Below are 10465 nucleotides of genomic sequence, written 5' to 3'. Positions count from 1 at the left end.
ACTCCACCGCTGTGCCTTGCGAATAAGGATTTCTAAGTGGCCCTGTGGTGCTGCAGGAAATGTTGCCATAGGTTGAGCTCTCTGCCTGTTGCTATTTCTCAGCTAGCACTGGCTTTATCTTGGAAACGTGGAAGATTGTTCCAGCACCCAGATGCAGATTAGTGTCTTTTGGTAAATTGCCCTTTTTTTTTTTTTAGGAGAAGCACTATCATGGCAACTCAGGGTTGCACAGGACTTTACAGTTTGCAGAGGCATGTTCAGATCATCTCAGACCCATCCTCAACAGGCTCCATGAAGTAAGAAGTAGGAATCCAACTTCAGTGAGCATCCTAAGGCTTTAAAGATGAAATGATGTGCCCAAAGCCACAAGGCTGGGAGGCGGCAGAGTCAGGACTGGAACCCTGGCCCAACTTCAAACCATAGGCTCTTTCCATGCTGTCAAGGGCTCCACTAATGGCAGTTATTAAAATCAATAAAAATATTTTATTAAAGACACATGAATACCATAACTGAAATCACTCATTTTCCTTGTTAAGTCACCCTCTGCTGTAGTCAGGGACGTCATCTTGCTGTGTTTGCCATCCCCTTAGCGTGACAGGAACACTTTCCTTGTTAAAAATTCATCAGTCTGAGTTTTCAGGCCCAGGGGAGTCCTCTCTGGCCTCCTCCTCAGTCAGTAGTCCTGCACAGGAATGGTGATCTTGTGGATAAATTCATCATACTTCACTTTGCCGTTCGGTTCGATACCTGCTTCTCTGAAAAGATCGTCCACTGCAATAAATCACATGAATTTTTCAGTTTGGCTCCAGTGTTACGTTCTAGGACATCCAGTTCTTGGGGGCTGGGGCTCCCCAGAGGTCTTCCCTGAGCATCCAATTGACTGTTCTCATAGACTGGGAGGTAAACCAGTGAACAGAACAGGACAATCCACCCCCTGCCTCTTGGAGACCACGGATTCAATTTTGACTTAATCAAGTTTTTTTGTTTTTTGTTTTTGGCAGGGGCCAGGGTAGGGAGGTGTACTGGTAAGGAGTCAGACCCTGAGGCCACTTTTTGCCTTTTTTTTTTTTTCTCTTTTATTTTCCCCTTCTTCAGAAAATACTTGACCCCTGTGCCAATATTTCCAGAAAACTTTGGCATGAATTTTACCTTCCTTCAGCCCCTGTAGACCAGATGCCCACTGCAGCTCCATCCTGGGACCCCCGAGCCCAGACTTTGGCCTGCCTGTCCTTCCAAATCGACATCCCCCACCCCAAGAGGGGACCTGGTGACAAGCGGTACCTGCCACCATCATCTTTTTTTTAAAGTGTGTTTGGAGGGTGAGGATAGGATAAGAAGATAAATTGAACTGTGCCTGAAGCTCAAAGCCTACAAAACTGCCATTGTTCTTTGACATTGCTCAAAAAAAAAAAAAAAAAAAAACCACACTTACTTGTTTCTTCTGGTTCTGGATTCCTAGGATAAAATACTAGCTTGTCCCAGGCTTTGACAAGAGCCATTTCAGCTTACACTTCTCTGCGGTGGCCTCTCAGAACCATCCTCACCCTCTTACAAAACTGTCTCCCTGCCCCACGTCAACTTCCCCAGCCCCCGACGGCCCCGACCCAACGCTGCGCCGTCAGGAGGGGTCCTGTGACTTCCTGCCTCGCCGTCCTCCTCCAAAATGTAGTTACTGTGCTCTGTGCCTAAGCTGATAGTACTGTATTTTTTAGATAGTATTTTTAGAACGTTAAGACTGTAATTTATCTTGTTTCACGGAGAAGCTTCTACCTGTCAGCCACTTGGCTAAACCTGTCCCAGGGGACAGGGCCCAACACCAGCTCCGGTGCCAGCCACGCGGCCCCCAGCTGCCCAGAAGAGGGGCAGCTACAGCCTGACGCTGCTTCCTGGGGAACTCGGCGGCTCCCTGCAAGCCCATGAGGAACTGGGGTCCCCGCGTCGGCCTGGCCCAGGCCTCGGGCGGGAGGCCCCCCTGCAGCCGTCTCCAGCTGCTCCCAGGATGCTTCCGTAATAAAACAAGCTTTTCCTTCGGCCACCCAGGGTAAGGGAGTTTTTCTTCTAGTATCACCTTTCCTGTCTTCCACAGCAAGAGGGAGGGACATCGGTCGCCCTGCTTGTCTGGAACACGTCGCCAGTTTCCCTGAAATGTCTCTCCTACTCCATCAACAAATGAGAGGCGTGTTCTAATTTGGGGGCTGCAGTAGCGCTGAAGACAGATCATTAAGCCGTAAGAATTAAGGCCCCTGCTGGCCCTCTCTGCTAACACCCGACTCGGTACCTAAAAGGCCAAGCAGTGTCCTCAGAGCCTGGGAGGGAAGGAGAGCCGTGGTTCCCTGTGCACAGTAAAGCAGCCGCAATGAAAGGCAAGATCATGAGAGCTGCCAGCCTGAAAAAGCGAGGGACACGCCATCTGCCTTCGGTAGCACTATTTTTACATGCTTTGCGCGCTGTGCCTTTGTGACTACAGATAAAATCTCAGCAGACTGCTTTATAGAATGTTAGTTCTTGGAAGAAAGGACCTGAGGGATTGTCTATTGTAACCTCGTTTCCCAACAAGGAAACTGAGGAGGGTGAGAGAGGTTAAGAAACTCATCTGAGGCTCCCCAGAAGGAAGGGGAGTCAGGATTCAAGTCTCATTCAAACTGCACCCTTACAAATCCTCCATTGGTTTGTTGTGATTTAACCAAAAGCTAAATAAAGGCCCAGCATTATTGAAGCCTTTTTCCTCCATCCAGTGTGTCCGAGCCCAGCTCCTCCTGCCCCAATCACAGGCGAAGCCAGTGGCCTAACTAGAACCTCAGCTTCTGGGGTTGGTGGCTGTGGACGCTGGCAGCAACCCAGGATGACTGCTGTGGCCAGGCCCCGGGCCCCGCCAGGCAGGCAGGCTGGGGGACGCCGGCAAAGGCCCCAGCAGCAAGGTCACCCTTATCACGTATATCGGGCTTTCCCAGAAGCCCCAGGCCCCTGGTCCTGCTCTGGGGCAGGAAAGTATGGACGGCGTGGGGCAAAGGCCACCGCGCACACACCCCTTCTCAGTGCTGGCTGAATCGTGACAAGGGAACAGTAGCATCTCAATTTAGAAATTCTTGGCAACAGTAGCAGCTTCAGGCAACAGCTGTGTTGAGAGAGCCTGAGGGGGGCAGGGGTACAAATGTCACAGACCTGCATTTGGCTCCCAGCCCTGTTACTCACCAGCCACTCACGGCACCTGTTTCTTTCATCAGAAGGCGGGGGGCACAAAATGAAGGGCCACAGTGAAAGCTCAAACACGGGGTGATGCCCAAGTTAATCCTAGCCAGTTCCCCGGGGCCTTCCCTACACCCTGGGCCAACCTCTCCCCTGTCACCCCCCAGGCCCCCGAGTTCTGCCCAGGCTCTACTCCAGAGTTCAAACTCAACACCTTCTGGGCATCCATCAAATGCAGTGCCTACGCACCACAGGTGCGTATGGATTGGGTTTTGGTGCCCTTCCCCTAACTCCCTAATCCTTTTCCACTGCTGGGAGAGAGGGAATGAATGAGGCCATTACCTTCCTTGTGGGTCAGCTTCTCTCCTAGTTTCGTGAGTTTTGACCGCAGCTCAGACGCCATGATGTAGCCTTTCTTCTCCTTGTCCGCCATCAACATGGCCAAAAGAATCTCCTTCTTTGGATCCTCTTGTTTTATCTGCGCGTGCATCATGGTCAGGAAAGTAGAGAAATCCAGCTCTCCATTTCTGTCTGAGAAATCCCCAAAGTAGCAGAGTAAGCAGGGAGGAAAGAGTCCTCGTGGGGAAGCCAGCTGGTCTCCGGCCCCAGCCTGCATGGCCAGCTCGGGGGCGACCTAACTCAGAAAGAGCCGTGATGGTGGCACTGGTCATGGGGAAGCGGATGCAGTCTGTTCCTGCTGAGCTCCCACCATGGATGTGCCTCACTGAACCCTCCCAACAACGCTTAGTGACTTCAGTTCTCATTTTGCCCACTAAGGAGACAGAAGCTTAAAGCATGGAGTCACCTCAGAGCAGTGGCAGGACCAGGATGAAGCACCACCTCCTCTGCTCCCTTCTGGATGCTCCTCTCCTGCCTGCACTGGAAGGAAGTGCACCATCGTGTCCACCCCTTCTCGACAGCCACCGCGGCACATCCACAAAGATGGACAGGTGACCCGCAGCTGTGGCCCCAAGCCTCTGTCCCACCCGGGCTGCACACCTGCCTTTCCCCTCACTGCAGCCTGCAACCCGGTCTCCCCTGCCCACGCCCCTCTTCCAAACGGGCCTGGGAACCCCAGCCCTGGCCCCAGCTGGGCTACAATGGCAGGAAACCAGCACTGCCCCGACCACCACTTCCTGTTTGAAGGAGACAAAAACCAAAGGCAACTACCACCCCTCCGGAAATGGAAACAGGGACCCTTAGCACCAGGCTCGAGGTGGCGCAGCCTGGCCTGCCCCAGGACGGGCTCCGGGCACTGCGGCAGGAGCCCTCAGTGCGACCTCAGGACGACCCCAGCAGGGGGTGGTTCCCCATCTGAGAGATGAGGAAACCGAGGCCCAGGCGGGCTCCTGAGCAAGTGTTCTTTCCAAGCCACCCCTTCCTCTTTCCTCCCTGAGTGTCCAGCTACCGATGCCAAGAGCCATCCCGGCCTCTGCCACCCCTCCCTCTTTTTCTTTATACAAAATAAAACTTGTTTCTGGTTGTAGAAGTCCTGTATGTTCCCACTGTCAAAAATACAGGAAACAATAAATAAAGGGAATGAAAATCACCCATAACCCCATCACCAGAGCCACTTGCTAACTAACGTCTTGGGTGGGTCTTCGTCCATTTTTTTCCTCCTAGTTTTGCCCAGTTTTTAGGAGGTTGGTCTTGGAAATGGGAAGAATTGGGTTCCAAGCCTGATTCCACCACTGGCTTCAACACTCAGCCAGGTTGCCTCCTGGGCCCTGGACTTTGATCTTTATCTGTGAGACGGGCTAGGATACAGCCTCCTTCATCGGGTTGTTGAGCTAAGCACACGACAGATACTCAGCAACGAGACACTGTTCTATCAGAACGACACTGTGGTCACTGTCAGCACTGTCTGGACCACAGGTTTGTGATCACCTTGTTGGAATGCTTAGAACCATCCATCTTTAGTGAGATGGGGTGTCACCAGTTGCTGTGAGGATTCAAGGAAGCCCACGTGGTCCACAGCCACCACCTGCCCCTCAAACTTCTGAGCTGTTCACACCCCCACCTGCTGGGCCCCTCCCAGGACCACAGCCGCAGGACTCAGGGCCCACCCCCCAGCCCAGACTCCTCCCTCCCGGCTCACTCACCTATCCCGTGCGTCTGCAGGTGCCTCTGCACCTCCCCGGGCGTCGGGCTGGCCCCCAGGCACCTCATCACCATCAGGAGGTCAGTGGCTTTTATCTTCCCCCGCTGCTGCTTGTCGTACAGGGAGAAGCATTCCTTGTACTCTGCCGGAGCCCAGCAGGGAGGGTCAGGAGCTCTCCTCCACCGTCCACCCCCACGTCCTCTCTCCTCTCTCCCTCCACTCCCCCCACACCACCCCCGGCTTCCCAGAGTGGCCAGATACAGCCAGGGAAAATACAGGGGCTGCCAAGGTAAACTGAATTTCAAGTAAACAAATGAAAACATGCTTAGTCTAAGTAGATCCCAAATTTTGCAGGGGATGTAAGTATAAAGGTATTGGTCGTCTATCTGAAATTCACACTGAGCCGAGTCCTGTATTTTATCTGTCAAACCGTAACTCCTCCCTCTCCTGACTTCCGTTCTGCCTCCTCCCCTCTCACAGCTGCCTAAAACCATAGACAAGCTCTCTCACTCTCCAGGGCCAGCACAGGGAGACCAGGGGCCCACAGCAGGGCCACCCAGACTCCCAGGGGACCTTGGCCAAGACACCTGACATGGGGAACCAGGGACAATAATGCCTCTGGGTTACTGGGAGGGCCAGCAATCCCCTCTGGGAAGGCCTGGCAGAGGCAGGCTCTCCCACGTGGTGACATTTATCACAATGGTGGGCGCTTCTGAGTCCCCTGCTCCAGCCTCTGGCCTCCAGGCTGCGCTCTCCAGCCGCCCTCTGACACAGATCCTGGTTCTGTTCCTCAAGAGGCACTCACTGCCGGGAAGCCCCCCGGGCTGTGGCGAGATCCTGCTTGCTGCCCTCCCCTGCAGGACGTGAGGCGGCTGCCCAAGTGAAGACCTCCACATCCACAGCCCCCAGCCCTGGAGGCTCAGTGAGGCCAGCCCCTCACAGAGGTTCTGACTAGAGGGGGAGAGTGGGGTTCTCACCAGAACTGGTCAAAAGCTCCAATCCCAGGGTCCCATGGGGTGGCGCCACCTGGGAACCCTGGGCTGGCCTTCTCAGCACCCTGCTCCTTCCCGTGTCTCAGGCCACCCAGCTAGTTCCTTAGAAGCCTGGACCTTAAGTGGCTCCTTAGCTGATAATGACAAAAGCAGCAGCAGCAGCTCATGCAGAGGAGCACTTTACCCCCAGGCCGTCACCACGACCCTGTGATCTGGGACCTTGGTGGTTCCCATCCTGCAGGTGGGGCCAGGATGCTCAGAGCAGCAGCAGGCCTCCCACCAGGCCCCCTGGGAGCCCCACTGCCAGGCAGCAGCCACCAGGGGGCAGCAAAGCAGGAGAGCCGCCCCCGCCCCCACCCCAGGCCTGGGGCCCTTTCACGTTCCCCAATTAAGGCCTCTTCTGGTAACCCAGGATTTCAGGGAGGTTGCTAATAAAAGACAGGCCAGCCAGTGGGGTTTAGGGACAATTAGCTGCTTTTGTTCCTGTGGAGAGGTTGAAAGGGAACTTCCCACCCTTTCAGAACTTTCCAGAGCCTGGGCTGCTGGAGGGGCAGACCACCAGCAGGACGCGGGGGCAGGGGCTGGAGTGGCCCAGGCCACGCAGGGCCAGAGCCTGACCTAACCCCACCTCTGGTTCCCGCAAAGCCTTAACTCCCTCCCAGAGGGCCCAGTGACAGTGGGGTTTGGGATGGGACAGAGGGGACAGCCCTGTAGGCAGGGCTCCAACCCAGGTCTCCCCCACCACCGTGCCCCTCCTAGGGCCCTCTCTTGGCCACCCCGCCTTGTCTTCTGTCTGGGTTTGCCTCTGCACAAGGGGCTGCAGATAGAAGGCTCGCTGCCTTCCTGAGACGTCCTGCTATCCGAGTTGTCCCCATCTGGCCGGGGCCTGAAGGCGGTTGTCACATTCTTGGGGCCTGGAATGGGCCAGGCTCTACAGATGGGCAAACTGCCCCCGCCACCTGCCCTGCACCATGGAGACCCGCGGCCCCTGGTATCAGCAGGGCCAGAGTCAGACAGGGGCCCATCGCCTAACAATTATATGAAATGTACATAAAGTGTCTTCTGTCTTCCTGCCTTTAATGACCTGGGAGGCCAGATCTGAAACTGGGAGTCCCGTGCTGGAAACAACGGGGCTCTTCTGCCCCCTCCCCAGTTCCCCGACGACCACCGCCTGCCTTATATTGGGCTGCTGTGGTCACTGCTGTGTATTTTTTTCCCACTTCTTCCCCTTAATAGAGGCACTGGGGATTGAACCCCGGACTTCCTGTATGCCAAGCATGAACTGTATGACTGAGACATACCCCTCCACCTCGATTCTTCACTGATTTCCGCTTGGAGGTGGTACCAGGGATTGAACCCGGGACCTCCTGGGTGCTAAGCGTGCACTCTACCACTTGAGCTATACCCTTCCCCCTCGATTGCTGTATTTTGAATGCCTGGAACTAGGCTGCCACCAAGAAAAGGCTCACAAATGCTGAATGAAAGAATGAATCGGGTTAAAGAAATTGGATTAAAAAATCTCCTTCAGGTTTTTTCCCTTTGAAAATACAAATGGCCTGAGGCCAGAAAGAATTTCCCCAGGGCCTAGGATAACACACCAGTTGCGTGTTGGCGAAGGTAACAACTGGTTCTGATGACGTATGAATACAGTTTGCTATAAATTTTATAACCTTAAGGATGTGTAGCACACAATTTACAAATAAAATATGCAATACTCTTGATTGGAAATTCCATCTAGCCAACTGATTATCACAAGTGAGTTTTGCAGGTATATATAGAATAGATAAACAAGTTTATACTGTATTGCCCAGGGAAATATATTCAAGATCTTGTAGTAGCTCATGGTGAAAAATATGAAAATGAATATATTCATGTACGACTGAAAAATTGTGCTGTACACCAGAAATTGATACATTGTAAACTGACTATAACTCAATAAAAAACTAAAAAACAAGTGAGTTTTGCCAGCTCTTACAGCCACTGCCAACCTAGTTTCGATTAACCCACGACAAGCGAGGTTGCATGCCAGTGAATGCAACTTTTCCCAATGACTGTATTGTCATTAAGTCTGATAAGTGATCTTCTATTAAACTATCGCTCACCCTTGTGCAAATTACATTCATTAAACTGAAATCTCTCTCACATCTTCAGCACTATTGATTGCAGTACAGCTATCTTAATTTTTTTTTTTTTTTGGTAGAGATGGAGGGATCAGAGCATTCTGTGATCTTCCGTTATTTAATAATGGCTGATTTTAACAACCAGGTCAGAAAATTTCTTAAACTGCACAACCTGGCTGGAGCTAGCTGGCCCCAGAAAACATCTGGGTGCCTCCAGGGCTGCATCAGGCCTAGTGTCAGGTGCATGACTGGCATTACCCTCTGTCTCTCCCTCACAGCAGCCTGGTGAGGTAGTGTCATTATCCCACTTCACAGATGAGAAAACTGAGGCTTAGAAGTGACTGGACCCCACTGCCTCCAAGGTGGTCCCTGGTCTTCCCATTCCATCAGGCCACCCCGTCCAGTCTTTTTACTCATTCATTCAACATTTGTGGCCACTTTGTGTCAGACACTGGGATACAAGAGGAAGCTTACCTTCTTCCCTTCTAGAAGATTCCAAGGCCCCAGAGGGAGGGTCAGTGAGCCTCAGAACCAGGTGTTGGTGGAGGGATGCTAAGGCTGACGGCGGGACTCCAGACCCGAGACCCATCAAGTCTTGCCTTGAGAGCTGGGCAAGAGAGGCCCGTGCCCTGAGCCTTGTGTTTGCAAAGTCCCTGGTCTGGAACCCCTTTTGGGAATGACGGTATCAAGGAGCCTACAACTTACCCACCCACCTACTCTCCTTTCTGGACCAAGCTTCTGGTACCCAGAACTCTGGAATCCCTGCCCAGGTAACCCTCCGTTCACCTCCAGGGCCTGCAGGACCCTACCTGAACTTGGCCGGGCCTCCCCGGCCAGGCCTGGGCCATGAGTTCTGTGTAACCCAATTCTTTCTGCTTGGCCTTGTGGAAACAGCCATGCTCCGTGGGAAACTGAAGCCTGCTGGGGGCCGGCAGGTCAGGGCACTCAGGGAAGAAAGTACTCCAAACAACTAGGCTTGGTGTCAGGGCAGAGGGGGGCTCAGAGACCACTGGAGCTGACCCCTCCGCTTGACAGGTGGGGGGCCTGAGGCCCAGAGAGTAAAAGCCTCCTGCCCACGAGTGAAGATATGGACTCTTTGCTCTTCCTCAGCGGGCTACAAAGCCCCCTTCTCTGGCTGGGCCCCTCACTGGCAGCTGGCAGCGTCTCTGTCCATTCCGTCTCCCCTTCCAACTAACAGGTTCTGGAGGAGAACCTATGAGGCTCGCTCCTAACACTCCCTTTTTGTAAGTCACACTGAGAAGTGTCATAGTGACCCGTCTTACCTCTAAGTCCTGCCGCCACCTCCCCCAGGCAGCCGCCTCCCCTGCGGCCCCGAACCCTTGCCCGTGGGTGGGCCCAGCTTCCCCACCAGCCTCCTCCTTTCCCGGTAACAAAAAGTGATCAGAGCAAATTTTCTAATGAGACTCACATTTTGCTGTGAGTTGCTAATGAAAGTGGAAACCCAACCTACCATTAATTTGGTCCTGGGAGAAAAACTTGGCCTGCAGCAGAGAGAAGAAGGCAGTTAGGGAGGGACCCCACGAAAGCCCCCCCACCCCCCCGCTTCCCCTCCACCTCCTAAGCCCCGGGCAGCCCGGCCAGGGCACACGGACCCTCACGCACCATCTCGGGGCCTCCGGCTGCCACCCGCGCGCGGGCTCACCGCTCCCAGAACTGCCCTCTCGTTCCCTTTCCTCCCGGCTTCAAGTCGACAGTCCGCCAAGCTGGGCGGAGGCCCGGGTAATAAATCCGCCGCTGCCATGGAGACCAGGCGCGACGCCAGGGGTCAGATTCCAGCTCCCGCGCATTGCTGATGCCCCGGCCTGCCTGGGCCCGGAGGCAGCTGGGATTTGGAGAAAACGAGGCTGCATGAGGGCTTCCCCGGCAGCGGGAGGCTGGTGCTCTGTAGCCCAAGGACAAACGCTGCTGTTCGTTCCTGGGAGCCCCCTGCGGACACTCAGAAGGGGGGTCAATGATACACACACACAGAGGGTCGCAGGGTCCCGCCCCGGGCCTGCCTCCGGGGTGGGGGTGGGGGATCTTTCCTCTCTCTCTCTCCTGGGACT

General features: G+C 54.2%; 1 protein-coding gene across 1 annotated transcript; it reads right to left on the bottom strand.

The window, feature by feature from the left end:
• Positions 1-459: 459 nt before the first annotated feature.
• CALML4 (calmodulin like 4) lies at positions 460-10161 on the bottom strand. The gene is given in 6 exon segments (XM_072962182.1): positions 460-771; positions 3529-3717; positions 5289-5429; positions 9871-9901; positions 10023-10055; positions 10057-10161. Coding segments are annotated over 6 exon segments (597 nt in total). The 3' UTR covers positions 460-673.
• Positions 10162-10465: the final 304 nt, after the last annotated feature.

This window comes from Vicugna pacos, chromosome 6, assembly GCF_048564905.1.
Source record: "Vicugna pacos chromosome 6, VicPac4, whole genome shotgun sequence".
Classification (NCBI taxonomy): domain Eukaryota; kingdom Metazoa; phylum Chordata; class Mammalia; order Artiodactyla; family Camelidae; genus Vicugna; species Vicugna pacos.
This window is presented reverse-complemented; position numbering and strand designations above follow the sequence as displayed.